This window comes from Haliotis cracherodii, unplaced genomic scaffold (genome assembly GCF_022045235.1).
Source record: "Haliotis cracherodii isolate W230 unplaced genomic scaffold, xgHalCrac1.p SCAF_5, whole genome shotgun sequence".
Lineage (NCBI taxonomy): Eukaryota > Metazoa > Mollusca > Gastropoda > Lepetellida > Haliotidae > Haliotis > Haliotis cracherodii.
In genome coordinates, this window is record NW_027266308.1 from 14,768,375 (window position 1) to 14,791,070 (window position 22,696).

Genomic DNA, 22,696 nt, shown 5'->3' on the forward strand with positions numbered 1-22,696 from the left:
ATCTAATTTCCAATGGAAACATTATAAGCAGGAGGGACACATAGTTTAAGTGTAATCAAAACTCTGTGAAGACACATGGCACCATCACTGGCACCAGCTTTGAACTGTTTAACGGCGGACATGTCACGTGATTGAAAACGTCATGTGTCACGTGACAACAGGGACTATTTTATCGGGACACTGATGAAGCTGGAGAATAAGAAGATATCAGTCGGATGTAAACGCAGTTCAAAGGTAAATAGGCATTTTCTGTTTGAATTTAAGTTCATGATTGCAAATGTGATTTTTGTGTCTACTTTATATTTAATGATGCTTATATTTCTCTGTTTGCATTTGACGTGATTTGAGAGTAATTTTAGTCAATGTTTAAGTAAAAGTTATAAACTTTCCTCCATAAAAAAAACCACTTCCATTTGTTGTTCTAGTTTTGTTCATTATGGCTCTTTTTTATTCTGGGTTTGGGATTATTATATCTTGTTTCTGAAAACAACAGTTTTGACATATTAACTCCACTCATACATTGGTCGCTGGACATTTCCTCTTACGTCCGAAAAAAAACATGTTGTCTAAAAATGAAATTGTTCGGCTCCTCCTTTTTCAGAAGAAAAGAGAATCAGTGACCTAGAAAATATCCCATCTCAACCCTAACCCCCACCCCCACCCCAACCTCTACCCCTCTCATAACCCCAGACACCCTCCTCTAAGACTACCCACATGCGTCAATGAATCACCTTCAAATAGTCGTGATACCAAGTGTTCGCGAAAAGGTCAGCGTATCCTGTCCCACCGGTGGGACAAACACATGCAAATGCAAGTCAATTGTTCACTTGAAAAACATGGGAACATACAAGTCAAAATAGGGATTAAACACGGGACATCATTTATCAATGTTGGAAGTGTCGTCCACATGTCTACCATAAACCATTTTAATAATATCACTTAAACTTATTTCACATCTTGATAAGTCCGACAGGTATCGTCAACCCTGAAATGCATTTATTCTGGTAATGTTTGATTGGCTGGTCTGTATTTTATCAATAGTTTGTTGCTTTTAATTTACGAATACCACTTGCCAATATCTTAGATGTGTGATCTTACAAAACAACACAGAAATATTCAACTCCCGATATCATGAACGCAAGAGACCATTAAATCAGTTCATAACATCCGAATTTGTTATCGACACCAACAAAAACGTTTATCGACTCTCTTGGGGAGTAGGATATATATACTCGATACATCAAGGTTCATGATATCCGGACTTGATATAAATTCATCAACGCTTTTGGTATGAAACATTGTAAAAGAAGTGACAAAAACCCTTTCCAAAGCCACAAGTAATATCTGCTGAATGCAGACTCCATTATACGACTCCGACTCCATCACAAGCATGTGTTTATGAATCACTATCAAATAGTGTTGAAGCAAAATGAGGCGACGAAAATATGATGGCTTACACTCTCTATAACCTTACAACGAACGACAGGTGGTGGCAGATGGTAATGCCCCGTGCGATCCGTGTAAATGGAGTATAAATGCTTCTTTGAAATGCGTTTTTCGGAAGCTTAGGGACAAGCACGGATACAGCTTTTTGAAAAAGAAAGGGTGTATATTTCAATTTGCCAATTTGTGTTCAATTGTGTAACTGTGTTGAACTATATCATCAAAATGGGTTAGTCTAGTATTATGAAATGTTTACCTCCTTTTTCAACCCAATCACCATATAAACTTGTCGAAAGTATTAATGTTAGGTAAGTTCGGTATGCCTAACATTAAGTGTTATTTTTTTTTATTGTTAAAGTGTTTTATTGTGTTCGCTCAGAGTGGACACATAAAGTTGGACTCGTGTCTTAAAAACACCTTTTTTACTGTTAGTAATTATTATATAACAAAATTCGTCATAAGTAGAGAATACTACTATTCATGTTATCGCATGTACAGTGAAACTCCATTTAACCGGACGGTTCAGTGTGAATGTGAATATCTGTTACTGAGCAATGGCCTTATTTCTAACATTCCTTTCACTAATCGTCCAGAATGCAGAGTGTTCGGATTAGAGAGGTCCTCTTCTCAGGTTACCCTTCACTTAGTGAGTGTCAGAATTCGATACCGATATAGACTTTCTGAATTATGTGAATAAAAAAATACACACATATTAATATATTCATTATTAAATTATTCTAATTTTAATTTTTAAAAAATGCGCAGCTGAAGGAATGTAGTATAGTTAGTTTGCTGGAAAACGCATTAAATGAACAGTGCACAAATATCCTGTTACTGACATAGACCAGGCTGATGCAATACAAGTATTTATTAATACTTGCGAATCGCGATAACTTTCTCTCGTAGCATAGATAACATACTTATAGAATTCCATTGTGTAGTCTTTAGATCTTTAACAACATCATAAACACCATTTTGATAATTGATTTCATGTAATATCATTATACATATATATGTAACAGTTAATGTGTAAAATCAGTCAATCTATAAAATGAATGGAATTTTCACAAAGTCCATTTACAAAACGCCAAACTAATTCAGTCAGTTTACAATAATTTTCCCTTCAGATTGACTAAAAGTTATTAAGAAGTTCAAAAGAGCTTAAAAACATCACCATATACTAATTATGCTAGGATTAGAAGCTAACAAATGTCAAAAGTATACATTTACTTTCGTTTTCTTTTAACCCTATCATTATCGGTCACTGGGTGATGAATTAAAATATACACATGTTTGGAATTCGTTGCCATGATATAATATATGGAAATATAATTGTAAAATTTCAGTCATGTTGACTAATTTTACACATTGACTGTAACACATTAAAAAAAACATTTAGGTGCTAATTGGCTAACAACTGAACAGAAGGACATATAATTTCACGGCCTTTTTTTCTTGAATTGGTAATTGCAGCACTTGTATTTATTTCAGTAGTTCACCAATGTGTAACAGACACGTCACCATAAATATCACCATAACACCATATATAACACTAAACTTGCAAAGGATATTTTATATATTTTTTTTTCATTTGTCCTAGGAAAAACTTCTTTTTTTTCCATCTCTCGAAAGCCTATGGGATCCAATTTGAGATCTTTCAAACATCGCTGCACTATAAAATCTGACAGAAAATAATATACAAATTTCTGAAAAACACCGTCAGGACATGGTCAAGGTTTGTTTTGCCTTTATGGATGATAAACATCTACATGCATATGACTTCGAATAACAATCTACACCAAGTGGGACATTTTCCCAATAAAATGTGTGAATTGTAAATATGCCACCAACATTTTGCCACGGAGTTTTTGAATATGCACATAATGAAGGAATTCTGTTTGTGTCCAAACTGTATTTTTGTATCCGTTTTGCGTTCTATTTTGTCCCCACAATCAGAATGTTCAATAAAAGTGCGATATTGTATCAATATATACCGCTCTAATTGACACGCATTATATAGAGAGGCAAACAGTTGGTCGAAATTGACAATAACGGGTCTCAAATTAACCATTTTGATATCGTAGCTGCTTAAAAAGCAATATCCATTCGTGCATCGGTTCGTTGAAACTGCCATTTAACTACAATAGCAATAACGTTTATGGCGTGCATCTCTGACTGCGGTAATGGTGTTGTGTCTATTGACGTCCAGTACAGGTTAACGGGGCGTATGATCATGTGTGGTAGAGGTGGGGCCTGGGGTAGAAGGATCGGGTTTGAGGGGCTGTTTGGGAGATAGAAGGGATGCATGCATGTATGCGATTGCTATATTTACCATTACATTCATAATATATAGGTTGAATGTATCTGTGCGGTGTACAGTGAACCCCACTTAACCCGGAAGTTATTGCCCACAGCGAAACCGTCCGGATTAACAAGTTTCTGGATTAACGATTTCATGTAAAGGAGTAGTGTATGTAAACGCTCCTAACAGTAATCGTCCCGAGGATTTGGCTTTACGGGCTCCAAGTTAACGGAGTTCACCTTTGTCCGTTCGCTTTGTATAAGTGTCAATGTATGTTTGTTTTTGCAAAGATGTGTGCACACGTTTCCTCAACATTGTCTTGGGTCTTGTAAATAATGTATGCAAATTGTTTGAGCGACGGGTTCTACCGGTCGGGCAGGACATGCTTACCGCGAACACCGTGTCATTACTGACTTTTCAGTTATCCATTCATATAATTTTCCCTTTTGTGTCCTATATTCCAAATGGGATCGATGGATAAGCGAGACTGGTTTTTCTCTGGTTGAGGTTTTGCCCACATGCTTCCTCGACGTTTGGGAAATGTCCAACGTCGTATACGACATGTACAAGCAACTGGAACTCAGTTCAGTCTGTACTGGAGGAATACTACAAGACTTCAATGTAAAACGTCAGCTACGAGTGTTTCAACAATACTTGATTTATGTCGTGTTAGTGAACGTGTGTTTTGATGAATGTTTCACACGTCATCAAATTCATCACAGAGTGTTATTCAATATTGTATATATCCTCCTCGGGTTTCAGAATAGGACTATGCTAAGTAACCAAGCCTGACAATCAAGAAGTGTAACGAAAAGTCCTTTACAACTTTAAGACATATTATTCCGTTAAATTACGCCTGAGCGATTCAAGATGATGTCCTTGAAAGGAAAGACGTTGTACCTGCCCCGTGTGTCGCTGGGGACGTTCATGACGGAGATGTGTGAGAAGCACGGGGAAAAAGTAGCTATGGTGGGTATTTTAACCTGTATAAATTATTATTAATTTTTAAATATTGTCTTTTGCTCGGAAAACGGAACGTCGGTGATTCGATCAACAGGAAGACGTTACAGAGGGCACGTGTTACCCTGCCTGCCTTAAGGGCTAAAACAAGGACTGGTCGCCTCGGAATCAGTCCACTGTGTCTGAGTGGGGTATTCATGTTAAACTGCGTCATGGTATCTCAGTGCTTGCACGTCGCTGTACGAGTGAAATGCTGTCCAAAATGACGTTAAACCAAACTCACTCACTTATGTAGTAACATCTGAGACACGATGGCGCAAATTATGTGGACACGGAGCAAATTATGTGGTTTTTGTTTTAAATGAATAAAAGGAAAATGAATTCTACGATACCCATATCTTGACACAGTGTACTGCAATGAACTATGTCTTTGATTAATCGGCGCAATTCTAATTTATGATATGTGAACAGAATAATGTTTGTTTGATTGCTGTTGACGCTGCCTTCAACAATCTTCTAGCTTCTTTTATATGACTGTGACCTGTAAATACTCGAGTCTGTATCAGACAAACCAATGAATGATATTACGAGTTGCCCCTAACGAGAAACATCGTTTTCTGCGAGCCTATTCTTACCATGAATCTCCATTTGATACAGAATATATGTGTTTGCAGGTGGACGCCACAACCGGCCGTACTATGTCCTATCAGCAGGTCGCGTCTACAGTGCGTCGTCTGGCCCGCGGGCTGCGCACCCTCGGATTCAAGAAGGGCGACGTTCTCTGTGTCTTCAGCCAAAATGTCATGGAGTATCCTATCGTGTTTTACGCAGTTGCCTCCCTTGGCGGGGTATTACAAGCCACTAACCCAACTTACAATGCAAGTGAGTGATTCATTCAAATGGGCGAGTGAGTGAGTTTGGTTTAACGTCATTTCAGTCATACAACGGCATATCTACATAAATATAAAGTCACGATCAAACACATTTTGGTAAAAGACATGACTACTGGAATCATGGTAAATAAGGGGGCATGCCCAACGTGAATCAGGTCGTAGAAAGGTCGTCCTTTAACTCCATTTTGGTAAGTAATAACAAACTTCTATTTTCTGAAAAACAATTGTTAACAAGCGCATGCATGGATATATTGAAATCTCAAATACTTTCAGCCGAACTCAAGGACACTATTGAGATCTGCAAGAGTAAGTTCGTGCTGACCTTCCCAGCCTCGCTTCCAACAGTGAAGGCAGCTGCGGGGAATATCCTGAAGGTTGGTGCATGAACTCCCTCTTCACGAGCTGCTTAATACCAAAAAACTGGCTTATATCAACCGTGCTATTGTAAACGTCGCTGGTTTTGTCTGCACACAAGTTCAAACTAGTAGTTATGACACTGGTGTCGTGTGCGGAAAGTTAATTCCATTGTGATGTATGTTGGCCACATTTCTATTGTATCTCCCAATTGCTTCCTTTCAAGGAGGTTGTTCTCATTGATCTGGTACCTCCTTTTAGTCATACTGGAAATGTTAGCATCGTCTCAAGGAAGTAATAGTAATCACAATCGCTGGTCTTATTTCAGAGTATTTCACTATCTTTATTTAATTCTTTTTTTTAATTTAATTTCCAAATTGAAAAAAGGTCAGTGTGCATTCTATTGAGCTAAGCGCAATTAGTATCTACTGTGTCAAATTCATTCATTACTTTATAGATATCTTTAACCGTCCTAACAGTTGTTTAACCATTTTACAAAGTATGGATAAAAGGTTCAGCTATAAGAAAACATAATTATTTCTATATGTTAGTGTTCGTATTTTGTAGCAAATGTATAAAGATGTGCGCACTTAGTACTTCCCTCAACTTCTAACGCGCAGCGACATTCCATTGATGACGTCCCACAGTGATATATGACGACACGAAAATAATCTGAAACATTGGATTTGATGTAACAGACAATTTGAATCAAACTTGCTTGGACTGTCAACCAACCATAAGTCCTATTTCAAAGAGTGAGGCATTATAATTATTTTACTTTTGTTTTATGTTCATACAATGGTACCAATAAAGTAAACATGATCATACGCTGACGGCATACTATTGCAAATCATAATCTTCATCAATTTACCTGCAGGAGCAATAACAGGTATCCACGAGGCATGGCATGGTTCATATGTATTTTGTGTGTATCTTTTTATTATTTCTTAGGTAGTATTATCGTAGGTATTAAGCGAAAATGAAACGAAAGAAAAGCGAATCAGCGGTTAGTTTCATCCCAGTTATGACATACTTTAAATTATTTTTTTTGTTTCTTAAAAGAGTTGACATACTCAGAGCGGTGGAAGTTTAAACATGTGTTTTCTAAAATAAAAATTGTTTTCAACATTTGAACATTTTTGATCGACTGTTCAGTTCAATGTAACTAAGCAGGTTAACTCCATGTTTCTATGAATAACACGTATCAGAAAACATGAACGAAAGACAGCTACAGCTTTATTGTATTTTTCTTTAATCTGTTCGCACATTTGTGTAATTTGGTTTAAACCAGGCGTACAAAAATAATGAATTTTTAACGTTTCAGAAGATTATTGTATTTGGCAAGGCAGAAGGATGCACGAGTTTCTCCTCGCTTATCGCCCCTGATATCTCTGACGGACCAATCAGTGACCCTGACATTGACCCGGAGAATGACGTCGTCGCCATTTTGTTTTCAAGCGGAACGACGGGAAAACCGAAAGGAGTTCAGTTGACACACTATGCTATGGTCTCGAATATATTACAGATACTGTAAGTGTATCACTGTGTTACAAGTTCTTTTCCACGGACCACCAGTTTCATTTGTTTATGTAGTTGATTTGCATTTTAAAACGAAAGCGATAACATATATATTGCGTTTGTTTTCTCCCGAATTTCTGAAGATAAACGGAGTGTACAGTCATAATCTCGGTATGGCACTAGGAAACAGACTATACCTGTCAAATGAGTAACGTTCTATGCCACTTATCTCAGTCATTTCACTAAGAAAAGGCTTCACATATTGTACCAATATAGGGAATTGTACCTAGATCTTTGGCATTGAGCTAACGCTTTAACCACATAGTGCTGATTGAATCGTACACTCGTTATGGCAGATATTTTACTAAAAACGATGACAGACCTACTCACCTACTCATACTATAGCCGTGAAGATCCAGGGTAGACTAGGTCTTCAGCAACCCATGCCTGACGTAAAAGGCGACTATGCTTGTCGTAAGAGGCGACTAACATGATCAGGTGCATGTCTGGATTGTCGATTATTTACAGACCGCCGTCATACAGCTTGAAAATAGCTGAGTGCGGCGTTAAAGAAGAAACAAACAAACAGACGCTCACACTAACCACTGAATTATGAAACCCACATATACAGTCTCAAAGGAGTTTGTAACTTCAGCTACCATGTACGCCCTCAGAGTTGACATCCACACGGTTTGTCCAACGGGATGCTTTTAGCGGTTGAGTCCCTTAGACCTGCCAGGATCCAGTGGTCGTGTGATTAAATCGAACATTCGCTCTAATTATGATCCTTTATTTGTCAGAACCATACCCGTGCTAATATGTTCACCAGTCTACGATCTTCGTCACTTCCTTCACATGAAGCTGACACCCCGTGATCTATCTGAGATACTGCAGCGTTAAACCCAACTCACTCACTCACCCTTTGTCACCAACCCAGGTCTACAGGTGACCTGACAAAAGATGACTCCTACGTGATATTCCTGCCATTCTTCCACATCTACGGTCTCGGTCCTGTCATCTCGGCTGGCCTGTACAGCGGCGCTAGGAGCGTCATAATGTCCAAGTTTGACATCCACGAGTACCTCAACAACATCCAGAAGTATAAGGTGAATATTCGGAATACTGCAGCGAGCGGAGGGTGCTGGAGGATAGGAACCCACGGGGGAGAATATCAAATAAAACCGACCAAATTCAGAAATATCTGTCAAAAGTTGATTGTACGATTCCGACTATATCATGAGCATGCGTTAATGAATCACTATCAACTGTCAACGTCAACAACAATAAGCTACCAGCATACAACTTTCATTGTCCACGTACCTTAACTAAATATATTTTACATAAGCATAGTCAAAGTGGGATAAGTATGGAACCGATTGAGAAAACCGAACCCGGGCCATCGGTGTGACGAGGCGAACGCTTTAACCAACCAACTCACTATAAAGATGCCCTGTTGTGAACTACAAATACCTATTACATGCTTGTTTCGACATTGATTCGCATATGTTGCAAGTTCGTTAATCCTTTGGTTTTAGGTTTTGTCAAAGCTGTAGGATCGGAATGTTTTTCAGTGATTTCATAACTTTCGAGTGGAAATGAGTTTGTTCACTCGGAGTTTGTTCTCAATTTTCTAAATAAATTTTATTCTAAGTTTTGGAAATTGTTGGGCAGCGGGCCAGTTTACCAAGTGTTTAAAATAAATGTTCCCAGACAACGCGATGGAAATGCACAGATGTGTCTTGTGAGGGAGCAGTTCCAAAGTTCGATCTCGGATATTAAACTTAAAAGACAAGGAACGAAACTTTGTCAGATTTACCTCACCTGTAGCAGTAGACACGTGTTGACGCGTACTTGTGATTATACAGAATGTTAATACAAGAAAATAACCAGTCTTGATTAATCGCCGAAACAGATTCCGTTTCGAGTAAAGGGCAAACTAACTGTGAAATTATATGAATGGACCACTGAAAACGCTTTAAAAGACTTTTTACATGACACAACAGATGTTATTGGAAAGACAATGATTATTCTCGAACACCTGGTGTCATCATTGTCATTGCCGGGGTCAGTAATATCTCTCCTACAAGATTATGTAATCAGCGGCCTGTAAATAATCAAGTCTGGGCTAGATAAACCGGTGAATTGTTTTGTGTCTGCATGTGTGCGTGTTGTTGTTTTTGTTTTGTTTTGGAGGTATTTACATTTATGAACATACTCATAGAACGAAGAGCGAAAGTGCAGTCGTGATAATCAACACTGAAAGAATGATTGAAAGATAATCACAAAGAAGCAACACAATTAATGTGACGATAAGTCCTAATTACATCGCGTAGATATTCTTGAACTACGATGGGATTCTTCATCTTGTTCATATCTGCTGTCTCCAGGCAACGGTGCTGCACGTGGTTCCGCCAGTCATGGTTGTCATGAGCAATCTCCCAAGCATCTCGGAGTATGACCTGAGCTCTGTCCGAAGGATCCTCTGCGGAGCTGCGCCTCTGAGCACAGACATAGAGGCAAAGATCATGGTGTTGTTTCATTTGACCTTCATAACACAAGGTACGCTTTGCAACGTGTCACTCGTGCATATAAAGAATTTTTAAAATGGTGGTGATGATGATGATGATGATGATGTACTTATATTGCGCTAGCCCCGTAACGGATAATAAAGATGAACCCTGTTAACTCGAGGTCTTGTGACCTTGGAATATATGTTGAATTATCAGTAGATCGAGACAAACGGAGTGTTAACGTTGTTATTGGACAATATTGCTGATCGTTGAAATCATTTAATTCAAGTGTAGAAACGATGTGGTCTCATCTCAGAAGGTTCAAACCATTATGTTGGACTAATTTTGTACAGGTAATAAGTCATATTTTCCCTTTCTCGCCGTGAAAGAAATTACCAGAACGGACGTACTGCTGTTTCAGTGTATGGGATGACGGAGGTGCAGGTGACGCATATCTCGCATGGAGGAAAACACAAGTTTGGCTCAGCTGGGTACATTCTGCCTTGTGCCGAGTGTAAGGTATGATTCTGTTCCTTATGTACGACCTTCCCGGTAAATAACCCTTACCTTACAGGTCAAGTCCTAGAGGATGACGTGGTCAGCGCGGGGCCTTGAGCGATGGTCATCTGAGGCTCTTCTGACCGGGTTGTGGCGGGTAGGGGGAGATTCCCCGTTGTGACGGCTGGTAGTCAAGTTGTTTAATTGTTATTGTATGAACGTATATTGATATGAGACAATACATGTCCCCAATGACATATAAAAAAGTTACATTTATCAATGTTGCCCTCATACTTCTAGTTCATTTTTCGCTATCACTCGCCCAATACTTCAAACAAGTGCCATATTTCAAACAAGAACAATTAAATTCGAGCATATATGATGATTGACCAATCTGTTTCACACACACACACACACACACACACACACACACACACACACACACACACGGCCAAGGGTGTTATGACTTGGATAGAACATAATACAAAATGACGTCATTGTTTTCTTTGCTAGATAGTAGATGTGACAACTGGCAAGACTGTCCCCACGAATGTCGATGGCGAAGTTTGTCTGCGAAGCCCATCTGTGATGAAAGGTTACAAGTCGAACCCTGCAGCTACAGCCGCCATCTTTGATGAGGACGGCTGGGTCAAAACAGGTGAGTCTACATCGTCAGGAATTCATGGGTTTGGATACACAACTTTCTTTCATCACCCGTGAATACATAAGGCCGCTTTGCAGTGTAGTCGCTATTTTAGCCAACCAATATAGCCCTTGCCTAGTTCCAGCGAGAGGGGAATCAGTGAGTGCTCTGACCAATATGCATTCAGATTACATCACACTGACGGCAATAATTCTCGCCCAACCCGTGCTACAGCCTTGCGGACATTTACTCTGAACATTTAGTTTATTTCGTGGTTCGCACATATTTCATGTTGTTTGTTTGTTGTTTAACGCCGCACTCAGCAATATCCCAGCTATATGATGGCGGGCTGTGAATAATCTGGACCAGGGAATCCAGTGATTGACATCATGAGCATCAGTTCACGCATTTGGGATACGATGACATGCATCAACCAAATCAGCGAGCCTGACCACCCGATCCCGTTAGTCGCCTCTTACGACAAGCATAGTCGCCTTTTACGGCGAGCGTGGGTAACTTCTCTGAGAGACATTTAGAACTTGGAGTTCAAAGTAAGGATAAGATATGTGGAAGAACAACTTCTTTATTACAATGAGGAGCGGCGTTTCGGTGAAGGTTCGTACACAAGTGATGACATCACTTGCTTGATAACGAAACGTCATTAAGAGGTTGTTCTTCCAGATATCTTCTCCTTACTTAATCATGGGTTGCTGAAGACCTATTCTAACCCGGATCTTCACGGGTGCATATTTCATGTACGGAGTGGGGTTCATTTCACTTCCGTGAGCTTTTCCCAGACTTATTTCATTGTTTGACTAAAAACGCGTCCGTACTACACCGCATTTGGCTCTATGTATTCAATACCGCATATATACAAATCCGCGAGAGGATGGTGAGTCTATTGCCGCAAGTCGTTTGGAATTCTTTTGTCGGTTTCGCGGAACAACTTCAGATAACGATTTTCCATTTAGATAGTACTCTAGGTTTGGGTTCACACATTAAACATGACGTTTAAACGTTTATATCAAAATAAGTTAGGTTCATCAAGCTTCCGGGTTGGTAGCGGAACTCCAATCATACATTGAGCAACAAACAAGTATGGTTTTACGCCGCTTTTAGCAATATTCCAGCAATATCACGGCGGGGGACACCAGAAATGGGCTTCACACATTGTACCCATGTCGGGAATCGAACCTAGGTCTGAGCGAACGCTTTAACCACTATGCTACCCAACCGCACATACATTGAAGTACCAGTGGGCATCAGAACAACGAAACACCCTTTTAATTTTAGCAACCCATTTTTTAAAAAGTAGCTGTATTTTCTACACATAATTGATATAGATATAAAGACAATAAAACATAACTTTTTGTTTTGTATTTATGTTATACTGCTAGTTATAATTGAACATTGTTAAAGGGAGGCAACTCCTCTTTACGGTGTCCATTTCTAATCTAGGTCAAGACTAGGTTATTACTGCTAAGTTATTTAAACCTATATGTGTCGAATTGTCTTCTTTAAGGAAAAGGTAGGAAATAGTGGTATGAAACTTATCAGACATCTCCAAATGGCTGACAGCTAGCCACCTTTCTTTCTTCGCTTTTTTTAAATGAGTGATAAAGGCCGATGTTTCGAACTTCGAGAAAATCGAACTTCGAACAAGTCTGTGATCCAAAAGGAACCTTAGATCATATGTTTGTCAGTACATCTTCTAAAAAAATCAACTTGACTATGCGACATGTTACATCAGAAAAAGTGTTCCTTAAAACGTCTAAAAGCATCCCTATTTGACACATTTCAGCCTAAAACTATAATATATAATCCGATTCATATGAACACAATGGATAACTTTCAAAATGACTTCGACTTAATAGTTTTGTTCGTTTATTAAAGTTTGCAGATCTTGTGGGTCCAAACTGGTCCACACCTGCTGGTACTGCCATTTCGCCTGCATGTATTATGTATCTACAGGTGACATTGGCCATGTTGACGAGGAGGGAATTCTATTTATTGTGGATCGTCTTAAAGAACTCATCAAGTACAAGGGGTACCAGGTATGTTCACACCATCAAGAAAATTTCAAAGAGCGTCAAAGGACAGGGTTACACAATTCAAGGCCTTTGTAAAGCTTTCAAAATGTTTTATGGTAGACATGTGGAGGAAGTTTCCAAATTTTGTGCATCAGTGAAAAAAATGATGTCCGATGCCATTCACAATTTTGGCTTGTACCATATGTTCCCGTGTTTGTTCAGGTGAACAATTGACTTGCCTTTGCGTGCGTTTGTGACGGGTGCCAGCGGTTGGGCGCAATGCGCTCACCTTTTCTCGAACACCTGGTATTATCACTATTTGATGAGGATTCGGGAACATATGCTTGTGATGTCATCGGAATCAACTCTGCTTTTGGCAAAGCTTTCTTATGATTATGGAATTGGTTTATTTGTGTCGTTTTTTATTTATAGGCTGTCGTTATACAGAGAGGTTGGTCCCTTTGCGGTTCTGGGTGAACTTGTCAAAATGGCTCTTCTGTCGAGTTCAATGTATATAACGGAAAAATCCGAGTGGATCCGAATGCCCATGGCGTAGTTTTCTTTACATAATGCTTATTTATGTCACCAGGTGGCGCCCGCGGAGCTGGAGGATGTTCTGCTGAGTCACCCTGCTGTGGCTGACGTTGGTGTAATCGGTGTCCCGGATGTAGAGACGGGAGAGCTGCCGAAAGCTTTTATTGTCAAGAAGCCTGGGTCAGCGGTGACTGAACAAGAGATTCAAGACTATGTTACAAGTAAGTGTTATTGCCAATTGTATTCTTGGTCGTTGTATTCTGCTACTATTGACACGGGCATTTGAAGGCAAGCTTCTGATGAAAGACATTTTGTTTCATGTTCTCATTTAGTTCGTAATATTCAGAGTTGTATTTCCCGTTGCAGGTAAAGTCTCTGTGACGAAGAGATTGCGTGGGGGAGTTACGTTCATCACGAAAATACCCAAGAGCCCAAGTGGGAAGATCCTCAGAAGATTGCTCAGACAGATGGACTGACGCCGTTCCGAATCCTTAATCAGAGAAACCTAGTTAACTTGAAACCCTGGCTTCCACACCTCGATCTTAGCAAACGACTGTCGTGAGTCCATGGTAAAGTATTGAAGTTACGATCGTCCTAGTTGTTGACCGCTTTGTGAAACAGGGCCTTGGGATAATCGAATGAATCGAGTTATCCGTTGTTTGAGACAAGCGAGCACAGTGTGATATTTATTCCACTGGGACCATGACAACTTGTGGATATTTTGAGTTGGTGGAGTTCATGTTAACAGGGTTTCAGTTACAGTAGCTGTGGGTTACCCGGTCCCCGTGAGTTGTCTGTTGTACGCAGAAGGTACCACTGGTGTATTTTCTAATCTGTTCATCTCGAAAACGTATTTATATTCCGTTGGATGCAAAACGATTGTTTGGAAGTGACATGCGCATAAAACCAGGGAACGCATTCTTTTGACTGTTATTCTGCGCATATATATTGTGCTAACTTGATTTTTTTAACATTGTTGGTGAGCCATAAAGTTTACGACGTCCGATGGCCACAAAGTCTAATCCTGAACTGGGTACTGTATTCATTTACTCGCATTAAAGGCCAGATTGTTCTTATTGTGTAAATGTGAAATGTGTATAAACGTTCTTGTGGAAATAAAATCCTTAAGGTCATTATTTATAGTCCTTGATTATTTTTCGAAATTAAGGTTTGTGTAGTTAGACCATCTGTGACGGTGACTAAAACTGGAAAAAAAGAAGAAATGATTATTCGATGGTGAAGTATTTGATACGGGTATCATGGTTGTGTTAGGAGTGAGGCGTTAAACAACAAACAAACAAGAGATGCGGCACAAACATATATATTATGAAAACTTTATTGTAGTTAATTAACATGACATGAAATGATAAGTCAAAACACGAATACAGGAGACAGAGGTTCGGTCAACCATTCTATGTGAGAGAGATAACCAACTTCTGTTCACATCTACCCTGTGCCTTCCCTGGGGGGGGAGGGGGGGGGCTTGTATCGTCGGTTATGCCCTGATGACCAGGGTCATGTGTCCAAAGTGTCTACAGATGATACATGTTTGTCACACAATAAACCGTTGATCGTCTAGATAATGTACCTAGTCAAACATTGAATGATACGTACTGGTATACACAGTATGCATTTAAGACTTGACATTCACTTTGTGTGAGTTCATTGGAGTATGAACCCTCATGAAAGTGTTATAACGTAAAACTGCATCCTCAAAACCTTAGAAAATTATATCAAAGTCAACCTTTAAATTGATGGTTATAGCTTTAAAACGATGGGGACAGAAAGCCGAAGTGCAGGAAATCAAATTTGGCGATGACAGTGGCAGAATATTTCAGGATAGCTTCGTTGGTGTTGCCGCAAATTAATTAATAGACATCTGTTATTCGGTCAGTAGGTTCCGGTAATTTTCCAATCACGACATAAACACGAGCTCATGGTCTGATATTGTTCTTAACCAATTAAAATGATCTATGAGCTCGAGGACGTGTGACAAACATAGGCCAGGCCCGAACACTATAAAATGATACCGTCAACATTAGGAGAGGAGAGCGCGGTTTGCAGTCGATCGAGTCGATCCCGATCGTTCTAAGTATTCCCCATTCAGTGACGAGCCTGGCTAGTCTGATCCTGTCGTGTATTGATAGATGGCTGAGCGTAAATAAAACTAATGTGAGTGTAAAGCTGGTATTGCGTTTCTTTATTATGCGAGTATAAATGTTGATGGCGACAATTCGGAGTATGGGTCGTTAGACCAATCACTCCTTGACTGAGCTGAGCCGATGCTGACAAGGCGAGTTGCAAAGTCCTGGCTTAACTGACCATGATGACCAGGAACGGCAATACTTTTAGTAACTGTAGTAGTGTCCCACTTGACACCCGAAAGCAGTTACGACAAAAGTCAATTCTTAAATAATTTCATACTGTAAACTTTACACTGTTTCTTTCAAGATTTGGAGAAACCAAGACACAGCAAATCTACAATTAAAAACACTAAATGGGCTCTGAAAATGGTAAGCCAAATAAAATTAATCTAGCTTTTAAATGAAAACGAAATTAAGAGGTAAGGAAAGAAAATTAAATTATAAAAACAAACTTGCCCACCTGTTTTACCGATACGAGACAAATATCCGTAGACTGGATTACTATTCCGGTTTCTGAGTTGGCCGACCATCTCCATGCATTCCAGACCGAGAAGCGGCGGAGAGAGCACAGAAATGAAGCTAGCATCAGGTCATACAGTAGGTCCATCTCAGGTGACAAGGAACACCAGCTAAGTAAGTTAGTACAGAACATCCGACAAATCCCAAACTCCAAAGACAACACACGTGACGTTGAAACACATAACACACAAGTTTCACAACACTCTGTCCAATCCCCACCAGTCCATTCAACACCGTCCGAATTGGTTTGCGTTTATCCAAACACAAGCAACACCTTCACAAATCAGACTAATTCCCAATTGCCTAGTGTCATGGGAGGGTTCTCACATGATATATATTATGTATATATATTTTTTATATTGCATATTGTGTCTCCATAAGCCAGTGTCTGGTTGGACACACTCCATACACCTTTTGTCTTATGTGCATCGATTTTATATTGTAAATGTTATTTTCATGCGTGTGGCACGTTAATAAACATTTTACTGCTACTGTATGTTCATAGTTGTTTACACCAGGGCCTATATGCATTGTGTACTTCATTTCAATGCCACATTTCATAATGCGACTATTACTAACAATGGATTACTACGACAGATCATGTTTGAAAAGAACTTGGTATCAAACAAATCGTGACATTAACATTAGGAGGCCGCGGGAAACACCTGGTTGTGTTAGCAAACCTAAGTACAACAGTGTCCCTCTGTATTTCTGCACTATATGATATGCCACAAGCTGACCTCTATAAATACACGTTACGCTCTGCTGCATTCAACACTTGTAAAAGTCATTCATTGCTGATGTGAATTTGATGATTGTTCAAGTACATAAGGGAATATTTTTTTAATTTGACGTTTACACGATAAACGGCTTTTTCATTGGACGAGGGGTCGGTCACATGACCGCTAAATTGACGTTCATAAGTGTATGAACAACTTCGGAAAGCTCTTGCGTCACGTTTATCGTCAAGGCCATTTTGACGTCTTGTACTTGATGTAAATGTGTTACGACGCGCTGTCATTGTGACTGACTTACTGAGGTAGTTCTTTACAGACCATTCTCATCTAATGGTGATATTATTTGAACACACGTGTTGCGCAAGATGTTTCTGAAGAGAATTGTGCTTCCATACGTTCATGTCACCTCTCTTTTTGAGGAACTGCTAGTATTTTATTCCGCGGTATAGCTGGTTGTTGTATGGCTTTCAGTGTAAACATGAAGTCACACGTACTAAATACAATTGTGTTTAGATCTTGGCCTACATCCTTTGAGGTAAGAAATTATTATAAACAGATATAAGAACTGACTTTCACTTTGTGTGAGTTCATTGGAGTATGAACATTCATAGAGTGAGGGCCAAACATTGTAGGAAGGTTCATACTCCAATGAACTTACAAAAAGTGAAGGTCAATTCTTAAATATATTTTCCGCATATGCACACTGAAGTTTTCACTTCAATCATTACGTATTGTGTAGGTTGGTGTCTGGTGCAGTTGTCAGGCTTGCAGGAATGTTATTGTCTTACCCCCTCAGCCACCAAGGGTTCAACAAAAATGGAAATCCGACAACTGGTAGTCAAGAGAAAGCAAATGAATCCCTGCAACAGTTCGAAGCGCATGCGCACTTACAATAACATTTTGAATAGTTGTAAAACATTTCTAAAACGTTAATAAAACGTTTTAACGAAAATGTTTTTTGAAAAACTACAATGAAACCTTTTGAAAATGTTTTGAAAATGTTATGTGTTAGCTTTGTACATCAGGAACATCAGACGTCAAAATGGTCGACACGATAAACGTGACAAGAGAGATTTCCGAACCTATAGCGGTTGCATTTGTTGGTTATCATTGATCAATTGGCCTGTCATTGAAAGGTGATTATAAAGATGTGTCAAATAGATAGGTAAATTCATATATTACTATAGACTTTCACTGTCGATCTACACATGGATCGAGTCGATACTACGATAGTTTGGATGTGCATTTCTTTGTTTTGTTTGTCATAGCTTTCTTCTACCACCAAATTCCTATTAGAAAATATATATCAATCAACCTATGTCGGTAAACTAATCTGACTATTCTTAAAGTAAATTCAGTATAGCGAATGCACTAACTGACCGCCGCATACAAGATATTTCATGTTTCACATATGCGGCTAAACTCACGGTCACTTCAGCTGTGGGACACTTTCTCATGGGTCACTTTCTCTGAGAATCAGTGATTAGTGAGTTAACTTCACGACACAGGGACGGCACACATGGTCAGTCCGACTGTGATATAAGGGTCAGTTAGGCAATATAACAACCTACTTAAATAAATCCGTAAATAATGACACAACCACCCATGGTTACAGCCGATCAACCGCTAACACCTGGGATGTTGTGATCATTAGTAATGTAACGTAATGAAGGCCTGAGTTGTATATGTACGGCGGTCGGTGGTAGCAAACTTCACCCTGCTTCCACCAATAAACGTCACCAACTCAACAGCCTTCTCTGTCCTTCAAGGTAAGACACTATTTACTTAACTGTTAACTTATTTTGTCTGCTACGATCTTAATACGTTAGGTGTAGGTTAGATCTATTTCGACTATATCGTAGCGTTGTGAAAATTATCATTGACTAAATATCCAGACAATCGCGAACGTATATTTTTGTATAGAAGCATACTAGTTGCACGGCAACATCCCAATATGAGTATGTGTACCAATGTCAATAACTTGTACGTTCCTACATTCAGTGACACATACTCATAGCAATGATTTGCCTGCAACTTAGTAACAATGAAAACTGAGTCGGCCAACATGTATTTATATTGTCTCTTATAACAGTATGTTAGAATATCCACGCATGACTGTTTTCTACTGTTTTCTACCAGACATATTTTCGCGTAATAAATGCCTTTTAATAACCATCCGTTAAACAAATATATTGTACATCTTTACAGTCATGTCAATATCGGTTGTATGCCGATTATATTATTATGTATGTTTCACACGTAACAAATTATTATAACTCAACCTCTTAACACGTGTTGTACACGTAGCATATTACCGTGTCATTATAATTAAATGTACTTCTGTGTAAATTCACTCTGCTTCCACCGAATAAACGTCACCAACTCAACAGCCTTCTCTGTCCTTCAAGGTGATAGCCAGTCGAGACCGCTGCTACCGCTAATTCCCCCGATGAAGTAGTACACCCAAAAGACAAGCTACGTCACCCAAAAGACGCGCTACGTCCACTTCTAACACCAAATTCATGGACACCCCACTCAGACACAGTATTCTGACTCCGAGCTGACCAGTCCTTGTTTTATCCCCATAATGCCAATCGCCAGGCAGGGTAAAACAGTCTTTTAACGTATTTTGGTATGACGCCGAGGGATAAAAAAATAATAACGTACAGGGTATAAAACAATATAGTCCACTTGAATGTGTATGTATTGTCTATAACAACACTTGTGGTATATCACTCACTGACAGGAATAGTTAGTAAGGTATACTTAGTGAATTTCACTGACTACTCTGAAACTAACATGTCAGTATACTTTATCAATCAGACTAGTTTTAGTAATTAGACTAGTAGGTAGCCTGTCGTACATTAGTACAATGTACTATGCAGATAATAGAGACTACTATCCACCTTTGAAAGAACTACTGGTTTCAGTTGTGAATTCTACTAATTTAATAAGTGATATTTACTAATCTTCTTCTCATACTTAACTAACTGCAAAGGTATATTTACTAAGCTTGTAAGTTTTACCACACTTTGATAAAGCCTTGTTACTTGTCATTCTGGGCTCCCAGCTGACAGCTGTTAAATTCATTCGCTAAAACAAGTAAATAACAAATGACATCAACAATGCAGGTACAAAAAAAATATATAATGATTTCCGCTGATATTTTATACATTTTGACATAATACTTCAAAACGTTATTGACAGGTAAACAAAATAAGCAAATGTTATACACTGACAAACTTAACAAACCTCCCTTCTTCATTGCGTACATAATGTTCACAAGTTTGTCAGTCACGATACAACATTGCCATTATAACAAAGCCAATATATACCAAAAACTCTGACCCATAATCACCAAAGGATATCTATATCGCTTTGCGATGAAAAGCATACAAGATAAAAAAAAATACATACACATTTACATAGATTGCATATAATTGACCGTTGTTTAATGAAAAAAATGTACATATTTATAAATATATATATTTACTCTCTGGCAACAGCTTCTAAATGCACCACCACCATTGGTATAACAATGATGCATACATTGCATTGGCACCTGTGTTTTTTTCTCATTTTGACGGGTGAAGTGACTGATTATTGGTCAACATGTTGTTTGTTGACAACTGACTTTTGTTCATTGAATATGTCTTCGCGCTATAGTGTGTTTGACTATTTTAAGTGGTGCACACAATTTGACGTATTACCTTTTACAGTGAACTTTGTGGTATTATTATAAACTCTGTAATAACCCAACACCATTCGCTCCTTACCATTTAACACAATAACCACAACAGTAACACGTTGCCTCAATTGCCAAACAAACCATCACTTCCGCTTGTTAACTGTTTTAAGTGAGGTCATAGTTATGATGTCATTTCACAAACACTCATTTCGCCATCTTTCATGGACACAAATGTAGACAGACAGACAGACAGTTTAGTACATACGGAACATATTGAAATATACATACTGAGCCATCCTTCGTGAGTCTAAACAATTCAAATAGTTTTTTAAAACAATCTATGCATGTAAGATATAGTCATAAAACAATTATTTCTCATGCAGATGTAAAATTCTAATAATTAAAGTATTTATGAATACATATGTTCAGGTACGATATAAACATAAAACAATTAATAATCATGCAACTATAAATTTCTTTCCCGGATTATGTACGTGTAGGTTTTGGCACTACATCTATAAATATTTGGGTTTGACAATAGTTTGTTACTATCTGTAAAACTTAAGAAAATGTCTTCTTTGATAGGCATTTTAGAAGTTGGAGTACTAAGTAAGGATAAGAATTTATGGATGAACAACTTCTTTATTACAATTAAGAGCGACGTTTCGGTGTAGGTTTACTTTGTTCACTTTGGACTCGGGTCAACGGGTATTTGGCCGTCACTTCCGGAGCTGGCGGATATGGCAGGACGTACATAAAACTCTGATTTGGTCAGTACAAATCGACAACTGACATCTCCAGCACTGATTAAGAAGAAATCATTGGGGCTACGAATCAGCTCTAGTTTCAAGGGGGCTACATCCACCAAATAGCGTTCTTTGAGAAATAAGCCACGGTGTAGACGACCTGTCAGTTCCACTTCTCGGGTGGGCAGAATGACCCGTCATCGTGCTTCAGCCCTGTTTTGTCATTCGGGAAGACAGAGTAATAACAACTTGTTATGGGCGCGGTAAAGCAGAACAGGATGATAGAAGTAGGTGGGTGGCAATACCAAGTATTGGATCAGGCCATGAAGCTCAAACAGCGCAGACAATGGGGGATGATCTTTGATGACGGGATGCCCCGAGTGGAAGTTACCATACTTTGCAAATGTAAGGCTAGAGAGAACAGACATCTACATATTGAATAGCTTTATTTGAATCGGTTTCGTAGAACAACTTGGTGGCATTCGTTCGTCCTTCAAGGAAGCCACCTCTGGGATCCAAGGCATGTAAGCATGTGGGCCATGCAGTGTAATAAAGAGCGCTGTTAGGCCAACCCTGTCTTTCTGTTCTTGATGAAAATCAAATTCCCACTGGATCACCACTTGGTTGAGTCAGAATGTTGCCGTAATACTGCAAGACGATTCAGAGTATGATGGTACTGTCCCCAATGTCTTAGCATCTACCGAAAGAGGGTTTTTTTCACATGTGGCTGTCTTGTAGCAGCAGGGACATCCATGCCAGAAGCAGCCCGAGTATTCATACACAGTGTGGACTGGTAGCCGTCCACCATAGTTAAAGCCAACTTCTCTGCCATTACGTGCACGCTGTAAATGCAGGTCAGGGTGTTGATGAAGGGTGTAGCAACAATGTGGTCGGTGGCCTCGAGGGAGGTATGATGGCAATGGTCTTTGGTTCTAAAAATTGTTTTCGAAAGGTCTGTATGCAGGCCATGGGTTGAGTCACTGCTTCATGAAAAGGGTCTACGTTGTTCTGTTCAATGAAAAAAATGAGGAATGCAGCGCACCCTCAATGTAAAATGTCTACGTCATTCTGACAGGAGGCCAACAATTCCTCATCCAGTTCAAAGACAGCCCCTTAGCATCACGTATTTATGTCAGGCCAAGAATGCTTATCTTTCAGCAGGAAACATGCCATCAAG

The 22,696-nt window shown here is 39.2% G+C and overlaps 1 protein-coding gene across 2 annotated transcripts; it reads left to right on the top strand.

Moving 5' to 3' along the window:
- Positions 1-166: 166 nt before the first annotated feature.
- On the top strand, positions 167-14,803 carry LOC139443022 (uncharacterized). 2 transcript variants are annotated; one of them, XM_071223945.1, is made up of 12 exons: positions 167-234; positions 4,508-4,714; positions 5,380-5,587; positions 5,872-5,972; positions 7,277-7,482; positions 8,408-8,576; positions 9,858-10,029; positions 10,402-10,499; positions 10,992-11,136; positions 13,093-13,175; positions 13,741-13,906; positions 14,052-14,803. In XM_071223945.1, exons 2-12 carry the CDS (start codon positions 4,616-4,618, stop codon positions 14,159-14,161), a joined length of 1,557 nt encoding a protein of 518 aa, XP_071080046.1. In that variant the 5' UTR covers positions 167-234; positions 4,508-4,615; the 3' UTR covers positions 14,162-14,803. The 2 variants fall into 2 exon arrangements, with proteins under 2 accessions (XP_071080046.1, XP_071080047.1); XM_071223946.1 differs by having other exon boundaries at positions 7,280-7,482.
- The last annotated feature ends 7,893 nt before the right edge of the window (positions 14,804-22,696 follow it).

Bases quoted from the DNA above. Each gene is read 5' to 3' on its own strand.
- LOC139443022 (XM_071223945.1), top strand. From the start codon at position 4,616: ATGATGTCCTTGAAAGGAAAGACGTTGTACCTGCCCCGTGTGTCGCTG. The intron at 4,715-5,379 runs GTGGGTATTTTA...ATGTGTTTGCAG, and splicing joins ACGGGGAAAAAGTAGCTATG to GTGGACGCCACAACCGGCCG. The intron at 13,907-14,051 runs GTAAGTGTTATT...TTCCCGTTGCAG, and splicing joins GATTCAAGACTATGTTACAA to GTAAAGTCTCTGTGACGAAG.